A 16,140-nucleotide genomic window follows, 5' to 3' on the forward strand; every position below is an offset into this window, starting at 1 on the left:
AGGACGCGTCGGGGCGGGGCCCGCCGCCACGTGGACTACGCCGGGCGCTCTACGCGGAAGCGCCCCGGCTGAACTCCCCCCCCCCCGCCCTTGGTGCCTCCGGTTTCCCTTCGCGCAGAGCGGCCGGGGCAGCACCGCCCCAGACAGTGGAAGAGGCATTTGACTGACTGCTCCTACCCATGACCAGCAGCAGCCGCCTTGCCCAGGCAAAGTCTCCTCCATTTCTTTGCCTTGAATGCCCATCTCCTTCCACTCCAAACCAAAGTCGAGGCTTGATCTCCCTGTGCAAATCGATGCACGAATACTTTTTCTTCTGGGCTGCAATGGGGCCCCGAAGAACGTGCCTTCCCTGAATAGGAGTGAAATGTTAATTCCCTTAGGCATTAACGCCTCTTCCAGGCCAGTCTGAGAGGCCAGTGACAGGATCGTGGGGAAAAAGTGCCTAACCCTGCTAGCTCCGTAGTCACAGAGCTGTATCCTCAATTGTCATTATCTTGATATATTGGCGTCAATGTTTTGTTTTGAAAAATCAAAAACAAAATTCTGCCAAGAGTGGGAATGCCACTCTGGTGGGGGGCCACGGGATAAAAAGGAAGAGCTGTGTTAACACAGCAATTAATGTTTTATTGAATTAACTCATTATCTGGGCTCACATCATGCTCTGAAGCATAAACTAAGCAAAGATAACGGGCCACACAGTCCGAGTCTTGACCAAGGCTGGTATTGGTTAAGGATGTGGTAGGAATAGAGACTAGCAGGGGACTCAGGCACTGGTTTCATTTAAGGATGAAGATGTGCTTTCTCTTTTGCTTAAAACACGAGAGACAGGCTCTGTTGGCGTGAGGCCCACAATGGGCATGATCAGGGTCCACTTGGGGCAGCATATTGAGCCTTACACCTTACAGCTCTGCAAAGAAGATCCAAACTTTGGGTGCCACTTATTGTGGACACCAGAAAAGAATTCAAGGTGCATAGAAAAGTCAACAAAGAAAAATGGGTTTTGCATCATGTCAGCCCAACTGATCCAAATTTGCCAGTCCTGAACCTTGGTGAGGAAAAGGAAAATCCAGAAGCATTCCATCATCCAAGAGATAGCTGATGCCAACACTCATCTACCCCTTAGAAACTGGATTCTGTACAAATTCTTAATACATTTACTTCAATTTTGGTTCAGAAAAATTGCTTTTTCTTAAGGTTTTTTCTTTCTTCAGACTGTAGTTCTTGAATTTTGGTTCTGCTTCATCTGAAAAACAGCCTCATAACTTCAGCATCTTGAAATCAGGTGGCCAACTTCCCTTTCCTTTTGCTGGGAAGTTAGCAGGCTCAACTCAGCTCAACTTCCAAAGGTTCCCTGCATCACCCAGGGGCTCCTCAGAATTTCTGCTCAGCATGGCCTTCGCTTGACTCTCAGGGCGATTCATTTCCAAGCCCAGAGTTCCTTTGGAGTCCTTTCGCCTTGCTTATCAGAGCAAAATCATCACTGCCATCTGTATCCAAAGCATACCCCTCACAGCTTCCAGCTTTGCAAACTTTTGTGCCGGTTTGTTTGTTCATACAAGAGTTTTGAGCTTTAAAGTGGCTGCAATTGTCAAGCATTTGGACTTGGATGAAAAGCTGCTGTTAACATGTCTAAAGACAAATGCAGGCATTCAGCTCTTGCTAGAATCTATGTAACTAATTATTGTGGTTTGAAGAATTTCTGTCAAGTTTAAATGGCAATTAAATGCTGGATGTTTGTATTCCTGGCACTTCTAACTGCCTGTAACCAATCTGGAAACAAAACAATCTCTTTACTTGCAACAAAGTAAACTCAGTTAATGGTTCTCTATATATCACATTAATTTATAAAGTGCTTTGATTTTTGTTGAGTACACAGTGCAGCTGTAGCTATTCAGGCTGTTTATCCAGGTTTTATGATTTGTGTAATTACAAAATTGTAGTCTGTTCATTAAACTTGGTTAACCAAAACCATGATACCATCTGAACAAAGCCAGTGTCAGGGTTCAGTAGGAAATATGGCAGGCCTGCAGGTCCAATGCAAAAGATGGCTTCCATCTTTCACTAGCACCCAAGCAGCCTCACTCCATACATCCTGCCTTCCCTCCACTTCTTAGGTACTTCTCTAGTTCCCACCTGTCTCAATATTAAGGAGCCCAAAAGTAGCACAGGAATCTGTATACAAGTATGAGAATGTGTAGCAAATTTTTTAAAAAAATATTACTTAATTGAAGGTTGCTTAGCTAAATTCATTCCAATTTAGAAGCAGCAATTCCATCTTTTAATTTGTATGCAATCTGTACCATAATTGTGTATCACCCACCTCCTTGTTCCTCTGCGATGCTAGAGGAGGGGAAGGCAAGCAAAAGTCAAGAAGGCAAATGAGCGGTTAATTCTCAGGATTGCTAAATATATACACCTCCCACACACAAACACTAAAATCTATTCTTACCCAACCATGCTGCTTACTGACTACAAGCGATTCTTTTAAGTTAGGAACAGACTTTCATTTTCAGAGGAACTCGTAACTTGGACAGATCAACACAATACAGGAATGGTTTGACAGCTATGGAGCCTTTTCACTTTTTGCATGGATTTCTGCATCTTTTGCTAGTGTTGCTTAAAGAGGAATCTGCATGTAGTAAAAAGACAGCCGCAAACAACAGCACCGTTTCAGAGCAACACAAATCCACCAGACACCAAGGCGCTGCCTTTTGCTGTTCTGCTGGATAAGGCAGAGTCCCCCAAAGGGGCTCCTGCCTGTCCTAACGCAGGAAGGAAATGGCTCCTCTTTCATGGGATCCCTCCCAGGAAAGAGAAGAACCATGAGCCCAGGAGGCAGATCTCTGCTTGTTGCTAGATTCCACCAAACTTTTCCATTCCAGAGCTTCAGTAGTAGAATGCTACCTGAGCAGCTTTCTACAATATTTGCTTATATCTAGTTAGGTCAAAGTTGGTCTTACAATGCCCCACCCTTTCCTCAATTTGAAGAAAAATGTATTTTTCTGTTTTTAATTTTTTCTAACTCACACCAAAATACCCCCCACCCCGCATACACACAAGTAGCCAGCAATGAGAAACCATGGCTACAATGGAATCGTTTGAAATGGGCCCAACAGCAGGTGGAGAGGTTTCTTTGAAGAGGTTTCTTTGAGGAACACTCCTAGACTCCAGCAAAGAACCTGCCACTCCTCCTCAAGCCACCCACCCACCCCGCCCTGCTCCCTTGAGATGGGCTCCCGGCCATTATTCTGCAACGAGTCATGTCATCCCAAATTCACAAAGGAAGTAGCCCCTTCTTTCTGCAACGTCCACAGGAAATTGGAAAGGGTTCTACCACCCGGCATCCCATCTTCCCCCTTTTCACTTCCCTGTGTGTCCCTTGGTCCAGTTTACAGGAAGGGAATCCAGTGGCGTTTGGGCTCAATGCTAGTCTTGGCCATTTGGAAAGCTCCACTCTTCAGACAGGCAGCTGTTTCTGGCCGTGTTCTCTCCCATTCCTTCTCCAAAACTAGCATGAGAGAGCCCTGGGAGACAATTGACCTGGGCCCACAGAGAAGCAATTTCTGCTTTTTGACAAGCACGCAGATCCCACCACCCAAAAACTGGACTCCTCATGCTTTTGCCAAGAGGTTGGCCTTCAAGGCCCCGTCCCGTTGTCCTGTTCTGTCCAGCATGGGGGATGTTCTTCCCTTGGGCAGAGAGGCCCCTGCATTCACCACACTCCGGCACAGCAGAGACAAGAGCTTTGGCTCATTTTTTTAATGTACCACAATGAGCAGGAAACATACTTGATGAAATATTTTCAAAGGAGTATATTCAATTACCATCTACAATCAACTCAACTATGACAACAAAGTGTTTTGTGACAAAAATTGTTTGGTTTTTGTTTTTTTTTAGTTCTGTGTGGTTCTGCTTTTGTCCATCTCTATGTATTTTGGTACAATTTGAGATCAGCATTATTACAGTAACAAAAAAGCTAACAAGACAACATTATAGAAAAACACCAAGAACGTCATTTTTGGTTTCACTTGCTCTAGTTTTTGTACATTGCAAAGGCTGTTTAGAGACTTCACCTCATTTATACTTTCTGTTTTATCCAGACTTGTCCCCCTCCCCCCAACCAAAGTGATGAAAAAATAGTAAAAAGTTATGTGTTTCACAGTGGGCAGGATTTTCAGCGCCATCCATTCATCTAGACAACCAACCAACCAAAAAAAGTTCCATTTCCTCATGTCCCCAAGGCTACTTGGACTAAGGGCCAGGGCCAGGAAGGCCATTTCTGCTGGTCAGGTGGGCATCATCTTGGAGCCAGCCACATCCACCTGCATTGTTAATATTCTTGGGCAAGACCATCCCTGGCCTCTCCCTGATTTGCATTCTCCCATCAAACAGAGGGGCTTGGAGGCAGAAAGACCCTCAGCCTCAAGCACTAGCACAGCCCTCTTTGGAGGCCAAGATTGCCATAGCTGCCTGCTCCTCCCGAGGGCCTATGAACCCCCTCCAGTGCCCCAGAGGGTGAGGTGCCATCATGATAGACCTTAGCTTAGCTCAGGGCAGGAGCCAGCTCAATGCTTGCCACTGCCCTGCTGGGGACGACACTGCTGCCAGGATGGAAGCCTCTCTTCTGCACTCAGAAGCAGATGGAGGAGAAGAGAGCAGAGTGAGGGAACCAGGGCAGAACAAAGAAAGGAGGCCAAAGATGTCAAAGAAAGCAGACCACAAAACTGGCCAGGAAACACTAGTGTTAAACTAGCAAGGTATATACCACATAAAGAACCAAAAATAAAATGAAAAGCCTCAGGAAATGAAGTAATGTTCAACAGTAACGCACAAACTCAAACCATAGGAACCCTACCTGCACAACTTTAGGCTGCCACTGGGGCAGAGGGCAACTCAAGATACGTGTGCAACCAGGGAAGGGTGGATCCTCCAACAAGTTACAAGCAGCTAAGAGAGTGGCAGCAGTGAGGAAGTTGCCTTTCCCAGAGCCCTCTTCCATCAGTGCGGTGGGAAGGGGAGGTTGGAGCCAGAAGGTGAAAGTGGGGCAGGCCCTATTGGCAGAGCATGGGGGGAGTGGGTATGGCACGCAGACATGGTGGCACTTGCCTCCAAACACCTGACTGCAAACTCGGTCTGGCAGCAGTATCTATTTCCCTTTCCAGGAGACAGTCAGAGAACATCATTTGGGGTATGGCTCTGCAGGCTCGGCCTCCTCACTTCTGGACACAGCACACTTTAAAAACACCCCACTTGTCTGTCCAAGCTCAGGGCCGGATGCTGGCAGGAGAAGCACAGAGGCTCGTTCATTCGTGTGTTTATTTGTCAAATGGAGTCTTGTGGCTAAAATAGAAACAAATCCTCAAAAGACGCCTTTTTTGCTCATTCTGCACCAGTGGTTGAAAGCGTTTGTCTTTGGATTTTATTTAAAGCATGAACTTCTTTTGGAGGAAAGAAACAAAGTAAACAAAGGGAAAAAACAGCCCGCCCACCCACGTACCCTATCTCAGAAAGTTCTTCAAAAGGAACATGGGTGCCCTAATGACGGAAAGAGAAACAAAGGCTGGCATTTCCAAAATGGAACCTTTACACAGGGGGGGAAGGAAGCCGAAAAAAGAGAGTTAAGTGCACAATTGACAGGAATACACCTTAGAAAGTTTTGAGCTCCCAACAAAAATATTTCAAAAGGGATCCCACTGACCCCTCTGAACCTTTTGATTTTTTTCCTTTAATTCTATAAAATAACTTTGCAGCCACCCTCTGAGGAATGAAGGCAGCGACTGATAAGTGGAAGCTTATGATGGAATGACCTGGGGATGGAGGGACGGACGGAGAAGCTGCGGAGAGTCAGACTGGGATCCATCTGGCCAGGACAGGAATCGACAAGACAACATCGAATGAGAAGCCGCCAGCCAGACCATATACAAAAGCTAAACATACACAAAAGGGGGGATCTTTAAATCTACCATACTGCTTCAGTTCATTTCCAATGCAACAATCTACTCAACACCAAAAATGGTCATATCTATCATAAATACAGAAAGTCAGTTGTTTAAAACTCCAAGTCCTTAACACTCTGCGTGTTTTCTTTTCTGAAAAGGGGAGGGCTGAATGGTCCCCCTTGAAATTGATTTCAGCAGAAAAGATACCCCTAAAATCCCCAGAAAGCTAACTTAGTTCACATTGTCTGTCTCTTGAATACTTTCTGCCCATTTTTAAATTAACAACAACAAAAAATCCTTTCCTTGGAAAAAATCAAAACCAAAAAAAGAAATTATATATATATTTATATAAAACAATGATTCTGAAAACCGAACAAAGTGTGAGCAATTGACCTGAGAATAAAAAGACGTTACATTTCTTTTTTCCTTTTAGCAAGCAAGCCATTGGTATCTGAATGCTAAGATAGCAAGAAATTTAAAATGGTCCCGGGTGGTCTGCTTTCCCACACAGTTATGCTGGCCTCCACTGCGCTCTCAAGGGGGTTGTGCAGGTGGGGGGGGCTGATTGCTGGGGGGACAGCCACCTTTGAGAGAGCCACAGCAAACCCTTTGGCCGCCCAGAGGCAAGCCGAGCTGCCAGCAGTGGCCTCTGGGAAAACCACCCAGGCGTCTCTCTCTCGGTTTGTTTTTCTTTTTTGGTTAGAAGCTTCGGAATTGCAGTTAGTCTATTTCTGAAACCGGTTTGTTATTTCTAGATTCATTTTGCAAGAGTCTGTCTTCAAAGCTTACAATCGAAAAAGGTCCACGTTGGGGAGGCCGCCGTCCCGGGGAAGGCTGGACTCTACCGGCCCCCCGGCCTCCAGGCCGTGGCCTGAGTCAGACTCCTCCGAAGAGAATTTCCTTGGCATCAGAGAGGGCTGAACCCCTGAGGTGCTGCATGAGCTTGAGGTAACCGTTGAAGATGAGGAGAGAGGCGGGGGCTTCCCTGGAGGGGAGGCTGCCGGAGGCCAGGGCTTTTTGGAGGCATGGGGGTGAGCGGTGGGCGGTGGGCCGTCCTTGGGGTGAGCGGTGGGCTGCGAGGTAGATGCGGTGCTCGGGTCAGGGAGGCAGGCAGAGTGAGGTAATTGACTGGGGTGCTCTTTGGCGTTTCTGGCTGCTGCTCGGGGGACTGTCCGATGTCTGTGGGGGGCAGATTCGAGATGCTCCCGGAGGGCCTCTTCCCCACACATAGTGTTCTCGCATGCCACACACTGGTAGGAGCCGCCCCCGCCAGCAAGCACCTGAAGCGCCATCTCGGGCAGAGTCCCCGCCGACTGGCCGAAGCAGCAGAGGGATTTCAGGTGGACGTTGGCCGCCTCTTGGCTCCCGAATCCAGCCTGGCATTTCCGGCACACCAGTCTGTATTGCACCGGGGGGACAATGAAGGGGTCACAGAGGGAGTCCGGGGCTTTACTGCTTCCAGTGGTGGGCTCTCCTCGGGGGGACCCCTCGCGGGAGCTGTTCTTTTGCTCTTCTGGCTTGGGGGGTTCTTTGGCAGGGCCTTTTTCAGGGGAGGAGCCCTCCACGGGGACGGGGGGCTGGCTGCCTTTGGGCAGGAACAGCTGCGTTTGCCGTAGCGCCTCCTGGAGGCTCTGTTGATATTGCTGGTAGTGCTGCAGCAGGGTGCTGGGGGACAAGCCAAGCAGGGTCTGCGACAGGGCTGGGCTATAGGGGAAGACCCCTTCCATGCTGTACATAGGCTGGAGGTATCCGCTCTGCAAGGCCCCCGGGAGCTGAGGGGCATAGTACGGAGAGAAGCCGGGCACAAAATACGGGAGGAAGGGACTGGTCAGCAAGGCCATGGGGTCCGTGTTGAGAGCAGCCTGCAGGGCCTGCAGCTGGGTAGGCTCCACCGAGTACTCCAGGGCAGGCTCCGTGGTGGGGAAGGCCAGGCTGGGGTTGGGCACCTCCCCTTTGTCCCTTTTGGACCCTGGTAGGGCCTCCCCCCTGGCCTTGGGGACACGCTCCTTCTCTTTCGCCTTCTCGCTCTCCTTGTCTTTCCGCAGTGGGAGGGGGGGTGCGGAGCCCACGGATGTTTGTGCTGGCGGGGGGGAGCTGAGGGAGGCCGTCTTATTTGGGGATCCTGAGGTGGGAAGGCCAGGCGAGGGAACACTTGTGCCTGGCAGACCCATCAGAGCAGGTTTGGGAGACGTTAAAGCTGTAACAAAGAAGAGAAACAGGTTTGGGGACAGGGAGAGAAAAAGCAGGATTTAGGCCTAAGTGGTCAGCATGGCCCTGTGGAAGGAACCCACACACAGTAACTTTCATATTAATATATGAGTTCACATACATATGTATCTCATTCACATCCTTCTTTTTTCTGTTTGCTTTTGTTTCTTTTTCTAATTCTCTCATTTTAAAATTGTCTTACTGTTTTATTGCTATCTATCTATCTATCTATCTATACCCGTTCCAGTCCGGCTTCTGGCCCGGTCATAGTACGGAGACAGCTTTGGTCGCGTTGGTGGATGACCTCTGGAGGACCAGGACAACCCTGGTCCTATTAGATCTCTCAGCGGCTTTTGATACCATCGACCATGGTATCTTGCTACACCGTTTGGAGAGTTTGGGAGTGGGAGGCACCGTTTATCGGTGGTTCTCCTCCTATCTCTCCGACCGGTCGCAGACGGTGTTGACGGGGGCAGAGATTGTCCACGAGGCGCCTTACTTGTGGGGTGCCTCAGGGGTCGATTCTCTCGCCTCTCCTGTTCTACATCTATATGAAGCCGCTGGGTGAGGTCATCAGTGGTTTCGGGGTGAGTTACCATCTGTACGCTGATGACACTCAGCTGTACTTTTCCACCCCGGACCACCCCAACGAAGCTCTCGAAGTGCTGTCCCGGTGCTTGGAAGCCGTACGGGTCTGGATGGGGAGAAACAGACTCAAGCTCAATCCCTCCAAGACGGAGTGGCTGTGGATGCCGGCACCCCAGTACAGTCAGCTGCAACCGCGGCTGACTGTTGGGGGCGAGTTATTGGCCCCAATGGAAAGGGTGCGCAACTTGGGTGTCCTCCTGGATGAGCGGCTGTCGTTCGATGATCATCTGGCGGCCGTCTCCAGGAGGGCCTTTCACCAAGTACGCTTGGTTCGCCAGTTGCGCCCCTTCCTTGACCGGGATGCCTTATGCATGGTCACTCACGTTCTGGTTACATCTCGTTTGGATTATTGCAATGCTCTCTACATGGGGCTGCCCTTGAAGTGCACCCGGAGGCTGCAGCTAGTCCAGAATGCAGCTGCGCGAGTAGTAACGGGAGCCACTCGTTGCTCCCATGTAACACCACTACTACGCAGTCTGCACTGGCTTCCTGTGGTCTTTCGGGTGCGCTTTAAGATTTTGGTTACCACCTTTAAAGCACTCCATGGCTTAGGGCCCGGGTACTTACGGGACCGCCTGCTGTTACCTCATGCCTCCCACCGACCCGTACGCTCACACAGAGAGGGTCTTCTCAGGGTGCCGTCCGCCAAACAATGTCGGCTGGCGGCCCCCAGGGGTAGGGCCTTCTCTGTGGGAGCTCCTACGCTTTGGAACGAACGTCCCCCTGGTTTACGCCAAGTGCCTGATCTTCGGGCTTTTCGCCATGAGCTGAAAACGCATTTATTTATCCAAGCGGGACTGGATTAAAAGTTTTACTTAATTTTAACTGGGGTTAGTTATTAATTTTTAGGAAATGGGGTTTTATCATTTTAACTGTAATTTTAAACTTTGGCCTATTTAAATAAGTTTTTTAATTTAGTTTTTATCTCGTTTGATATTTGTATTTTATCAGGCTGTAAACCGCCCTGAGTCCTCCGGGAGATAGGGCGGTATAAAAATTTGATTAAATAAATAAATAAATAAATAAATATTTATTCAGTAAGCAGCTATTTAAAGGGAAATCCTCCTCCTCTCCCTTCATCTCTGAGAATGACCCAGAGGGGCTCCACCAGCCCCATCTTGGAGCAGTCCCCTCTGGGGCACCCGGAACTGCAGAATCCCACTTTGCAGGACAGTCTGAGAAGCTCAAAAGTTCCTGCTGAGATCAGGAACGTGAGCCTAAAAAACCAGAAATGGACGTGATTCAAGCGGTTCAGGAGATGCACAGATTGTTGTTTGTTTGACAAATGGATAATAAATATCATAAAGCTCTTATAGAAATTTATATTGCTGCTATAGAGGAATGGGTGGGCTGGCAACCTAGCCTCTCCCATACCAGCAGAGGTCATCCTGGCCTAAAGAGATGGTAAGAGGCAAGCCCACAAGTAAACCTCCCCATCCCACATCACTCCAGCTGCAGAGAGCTGATCCTTCTCCATCATCAGGTTCCCTTCCCCTCCTAGGTTACAAGAGGCCAATGGCTCTCAAGACAACAAGACACACACACACCCAATCTGAAAAGGAAGTGCCTCTAGCAGAGGCTCCTTCTGCCCCAGGTGATCCATCTCATATGTCCTTCAGGGGCATGCTTCATCCATGTTCTCCCCTCCTCCCATTTTGGACAGCCAAATTGGGAAGTTCACGAGACAGGTGCAACTCACCTGTATTGGAAGGAGTGAAGCCAGGCAGGGATGGGCTGTTCAAACCTGGCAACAGGACAGAAGGGATGCTTTGAAGGGCTCCTGGGTAGTTGGTAGGAATGTTCAAAGCCTGCAGTGGGGAACTGTCAAACATGCCTTGCTGCTGAGTAGCCAGGCCAAGCGCTTCATTGGCCTTCTTGATTCGATCCAGCTCTTGCTGTGCCATCAGCTGGCGGACGGTGGCTGGGTCAAAATACTCCTTCTCTTTGTCCAGCTGACTCCCAACAGTCTCTTTCACTTTGGAGATGTGCTGCTGAGAGAAGATATGGTCACGAACAGACAGGCGGGCACTGTACTTGATGCCACACAAAGTGCACTCTGTTTTTGGCCCCTCGTAGCCAGTTTGATTAATGCCAAAATGCTTGGCCATGTTGAGCTTGGATTTTTTTTCTTTGGCTCGGGCATTCTGGAACCAGACCTGAATAACTCTCTTGGGGAGCCCAATATCATTGCCCAGAACCTCACACTCGAGCATGGTTGGTGTCCTGTAATCGTTAAAGCAGGCCTTCAAGACTTTCAGCTGGAGGTTGGTCATCTGTGTCCGGAAACGCTTCTGCCCTGGCCGATCCCCCCCATCTCCGGATTTGCCTGCTGAGCCACTAGTGCCTGGACTAGGAGAGCAAGGGTCTGCCAGGCTTGATGTTTCACTGTAATCCACGGTGCCTTCATTGTCGTACTCCTTGCTGTGGAAGCTGGGAGCTGGGCTCACCAGGCCCGAGGAGAGTCTGTCTTCATACTCTGACATGGCTAACATGGCAGCCTTGGTCAGACCCTCACCTGGCCCCAAGCTCCCTCTGGCTTCTGTGGAAATCCCTGTAGTACTGTCATTGTCTGCATTGGCCTCATCACCTGTAGTTGTGTCTGTGATGGCTGTGTTGACAGAAGAGCAGTCATCATTGTCCAGTTTGGCTTGGTCAAAGCTCAGGTGGACAGAGGACATTGAGGGGCTCTCAAAGTCTTCCATGCCTTCCACTTTGATAGAGGACGGGCTCAGCAGGGTCTGAGGAGACATCTCTAGAGATTTGCTGCCTGGGGAGAGGGGGATTCCTTGGCTGTCACTGCTACTGCCAGGGGCAGACAACTGTGCAAAGTTGGCCCCGTCAAAGAGGTCTCCTTTCCCCACAAGCCCCCCTCCTCCTTCACAATCCAGAAGCATGGCTGATAAGGTCAGGTTGTATCCTGCCCGCTTGGCTTCATGCCAGTGCCGAGATCGGATATGTGCTTCCAGGGCAGTCTTGGCTTTGAAGAGGGCCCGGCAGAAAGGGCATCGGCGATGGGCTTGAGCAGGCCCCACTGCTCGGAACTGCCCTTTCCTCTCCCGGGCCCGGGTGTTCTGGAACCACACCTGCACTACACGCTTCTTCAAGCCCACTTCATGGGCAATGTGGTCGAGCATCTTCCGTGTAGGATTGGAGTCCAGGAGGTATTTTTGGTACAACACTTCCAGCTGCTCAGGGGTGATGGTGGTCCGGAGGCGCTTATCCCGCTGGGGCTCCTCTCCACCAGCACTGCTGTCATTCCCAACAGGGCTGACGCTTGTTTTCTCCTCCAGCTTCCTTTTCAGGGTGCTCATGGTGGCAGTTGGGGTAGAGGGCGAGGTGGCTGAGTTCATGGGGAGTTGGGAGAGGGTCCCAGAGAGCAGTTGGCTAGCCAGCAGTGGGTTACTGGGGTCAAAGAGCATAAAGGGCAGATCAAGCGCCCTGTCTAGGAACTGAGGGTGGAGAAATTGGCCCTGAGTGCTCAGGAAATGCAGCTGCTGGTGTTCTTGCCAGTGCTCAAATGAAGGGAAGGCCAGCTTACACTGCTCACACTGATATGGAACAAGATGAGGGGGCAAGCTGACCAGCTGCTGGGCATTCGGTGTGGTCAGGGGTTTGAGAGGCAGGTGAGACAGCTGGGTGGGAGGAGGACTTGCCTGGGGCAGGACACCCTGGAGAGGGTGGGCCAGCTGCTGCTGGAGGGTTGGGGAGACCTTTGGGTGCACTGAGCTCGCCTTCGGCTCTCCTTGGTCCTGCGGTGGCAGCTGCCCATCTTGCTTTGGTTGCCGTTGCTTCTCTGAAGTTGGGCTTTGTTGCATACTTGAAGGCTCAGGGTGCTTTGGTTTCTCATCAGTAGCGTTGGTTTTAGACTGACAGGCAGCAGGGCAATCACTATCTGCCTCAGTGGTACTCTGTGACAGAAAGGCCACACTGGCAGAAGAGGCGGGCATGCCATAAGCCTGGGAAGGCATCGGGGTGCTGCAGGAGGAACTGCTGGGGGTCAGAAGCTCCGTAGCATCCATGGAGTCTTCATTCTGACTGTCCTCCTGCCCTTCATCGTCTTCATCTTTGTAGCAGAGCTTTTTCTGATGTTTGATCAGGTCAAAGATGCGCTGGAAGACTAAACTGCACTTCTTGCACTGGTAGTTCAGGTTGCTCGTTCGGATGTATCGGTCGTTTGTCAGCTCCCGTCGCTCCCCTTCTTTGCCTTCTCCCTGATTCTCATAATTCTTTCTAGCTTTCTGGCGAGCGTTCTGGAACCACACCACGATCACCCGAGTTGGGAGGCTCAGCAGGTTGGAAAGCTGCTCAAACTCGTCATCCTTTGGGTAAGCGTTGGCATCAAAGAAGTCCTGAAGCACCCGAAGCTGGTAGTCCGTGAAGCGAGTTCGGGAGGATCTCTTGCTTCCCCAGTACTCATGTTTCTGAGGCTCTGGAGAAGATGGACGGGAGTCCATTTTCAGGTCCTCCAGGCTGGTGATTGGAGGGTTACTGAAGTTGTAGGGTGAGTCCTTGTTGCGCTGGCGCTCTTTGAACAGCGTATTTCGAAACCAGTGTTTGATCACCTTCTGTGGCAAACCAGATTTCTCTGCCATCTCCTTGATCTGCTCCTCACTTGGGGAATTGTTGATGTCAAAATACTGCCTTAAAACCCGGAGCTGGTCATCAGTGATTCGTGTCCGAGGTCTTTTGTTCTGCTGCTGCTGCTGCAAAAGGCCTGGGTTGAGTTGATGCTGGTACAGCTGAGCCAACTCTGCTGGTAAAGAGTCGACAGGGGCAAGCTGGGGTGGTAACTGGGCTGGCAGAGCTTGCAAAGGCATGGTTGGCATCATGAGTGGTGAGAAGAGAGGCAGCTCCATGGGCATAGGGAGCTGCGTGAGGGGCAAGGAAGGCTGGGTGGGTGCGATGGAGGGAGAGGTCATGGGTGGGGCTGCGACCTGCAGGGTGGGCGTGGAAGGTGACTGGGGTGGGGCAGCAGGCACGGCAGGAGCAGGGGCAGGAAGGAGCGGTGGGGCCGGCTCAGGCGTCAGTGGCCGCAGTGGGTAGAGCTGGTCATAGTGCTCTCGGTACTGCTGGGCAAACCTTTCCAGCTGCTGGAAGGGGAGGTAGTGCTGGTGGACATGTTCCTGGTGGGTCTTCAGGATGAGCACATTGGAGAAGAACTTGCTGCACGATTCGCATTCAAGTCTCTCCAGTCTGTCGGCCTGTTCGGCCCTCCCGGCTGTCTTCTGCTTGTTCTCATTGTACTGAATGACCAGCTCAAACCCGAAGTTCTCCAGCAAAGCTTTGGTGGCGTTCCCACGAGCATCCGCAGCAATGCGAGGAGGGAGCAAGACCGCCTCCCCAGGGCTGCTTCCAGCTGCCTCTGTGGCCCCCGCTACGTCAGCCTTCTTTTGGGTCTTGCTGGCCTCGGGCAGGGGCTCTTGGCAAATGGGACTTCTGCTGCTCTTCTCTGCCATCTCCTGCTCCTGCTGGACCTCCTTTTCCTTCCCCACAGGCTTGGTCTTCTTGTCTGGGGGCAGGCTTGGTGGGAGGAGCATGCACGGAGGCTGGGACAGTGGAAGCTGCTGCTGCAGGTGGCTTGGCTGTGGAAGCTGGGGTTTCAGATCCTCCATAAGGCCCAGCCCACTCCCTGCCAGTGTCAGGGTGCCATTGGTCACTGGCAAGCTCACCTCAGCGTTCAGCTGCAACTCAGTGCTGGGGAGATAGAAGGGGAAGAGTAGCTGCTGCTGCTGCAGGAGGGCCTCTGGGGCCATGGGGAAGTGGGGTAAGAGTGCAGGGCTGAAAAGCTGGGTCTGCAGAAGCGACGCTTGCTGCTGCAGCTCTTGCTGCAGCTGGGCCTGCATCAAAGAGTGTGGCGGTGGGGGCAGCGGCTGGCGGCATGCAAGTGCATCTCCTGGCTTCTTACGATTAGCCTCTTTAGATTCTGAAGGGCTCAAGGGGACTGCAGGTGGGTGGCCGGTACTGATGGGGAGGTTCAGAGGAGGCTGCCCTGTGGTGTCACAAGAAGCTGGGCTGAGAAGGGGAGGAGCAGAGCCAGTGCTACCTGTGCTTATGTTGCTCTGGGTGGAGGAGGAGGAGGAGGAGGAAGTGACGCTCGTGGTACCAACACCCAAGGGGCTGGGCATGGAGGAGCCCAGGGAAGCACTGCTGTGGCCACTGCCACTGACTGCTTCCAGCTTAGCTGCTCGCGCCTTGGTCTGATGCAGCACAGAGCGCATGTGGATCTCCAGGGTGGAGCTCTGGCTGTAGGCCACACTGCAGATGCTGCACTTGAAGGGCTTGTGGTCAGGGCTACTGGTGACCTCGGACTGGCTGATGGAAGACTCCTGGAGGGCTCTTTTCAGCTTGTGCAGGTGAGAAACTGAATTGTAGTGGACCAGAAGGATGTTCTTCTGTGTGAAGGATTCTTTGCAAACTGTGCACTTATACGGGCGGGCTGGGTCCAGGAATTTTTCCAGGGTGAAATTTGGGCCCTTCCGGAAGGGAAGAGCCCGTTTAGGTTCTGAGCCGGAGTCTTCCTGTAAGGATCCACAGTCACTTCCTGCAGGACTCTGCTTGTCTTCCTGGTCGCTGTTCTCCTCCTCTTTCTCCTCCTCCATCACCATGGTGTGGTCCTCAGCCAATGAAGGGTCACCCATGGCAAACAGTTCTCCATTGACCAGCAATCCGCTGTACAGCTGCTGGATGTCAGCTTCGCTCAGATCCAGGTGGCTGGTCTCCAGGTGCTTCTTAAGGGCCTGAAAAGTGCGGAAGCTCCGTTGGCAAAGGCAGCACATAGTGGCTGCCCGGATGACGTGGTACTGGGAGTGCAGCTGAAGCTTTTCGATGGTTTTGAAGGCCAGGCTGCACTGGTTGCAGCGGTACTTGTAGACGTGACGATCAGATACAGGAAGCTGTGGTCGCTTGCTGTGCGTCTCGCTGAAATGGGTCTGGAGGGCACAGGAGCTTTTGAAGCCCTGGCCGCAGCCTTTCTTCCAGCAAAAGAAGCCAACCTCCTCTTTGGCACTGGGCTGCTCGGATGCTGCAGGCTTCACTCCGCTGCTGCCATGCCCCATGGCCTCTGGTAGCAACCGCAGGCTTTTGCCCCCTTCCTCTGAGCTCTCTGTGGAAGTGGAAAAAGAGCAATGATTTATCAGTGGCATGGAACGGGGACTCCCCTGCTTCAGTCGTCACCTCCTCCTGGCCTAAAATCTTCCCCTCTCGCCTGGCTCAGCTTCCCCTTTGAACCCAGCTCTCACTCACTCGTCTATCTAGGCTCTGTGTGTGTGTGTGCGTGCGCGCTACTTCCCTTCCCAATCCCGACCACCTGTCCCTTTGTGCCCCCTTTCCCTTCACACCCACTCTG

The 16,140-nt window shown here is 51.4% G+C and overlaps 1 protein-coding gene across 6 annotated transcripts in view; it reads right to left on the reverse strand.

The window, feature by feature from the left end:
* Positions 1 to 6,264: 6,264 nt before the first annotated feature.
* Positions 6,265 to 16,140, reverse strand: part of ZFHX3 (zinc finger homeobox 3) — a 117,437-nt gene continuing 107,561 nt past the window's right edge. For all 6 annotated transcript variants that reach the window (XM_058155581.1, XM_058155587.1, XM_058155582.1 and 3 more), the window contains 2 exons: positions 10,495 to 15,897; positions 6,265 to 8,136 (listed from right to left, as the gene is read on the reverse strand). In XM_058155581.1, the coding sequence (XP_058011564.1) occupies positions 6,725 to 8,136; positions 10,495 to 15,897 (6,815 nt within the window). In that variant the 3' untranslated portion in view covers positions 6,265 to 6,724. The remainder of the gene's footprint in view (positions 8,137 to 10,494; positions 15,898 to 16,140) is intronic.

Source organism: Ahaetulla prasina, chromosome 12, assembly GCF_028640845.1.
Source record: "Ahaetulla prasina isolate Xishuangbanna chromosome 12, ASM2864084v1, whole genome shotgun sequence".
Taxonomy (NCBI): domain Eukaryota; kingdom Metazoa; phylum Chordata; class Lepidosauria; order Squamata; family Colubridae; genus Ahaetulla; species Ahaetulla prasina.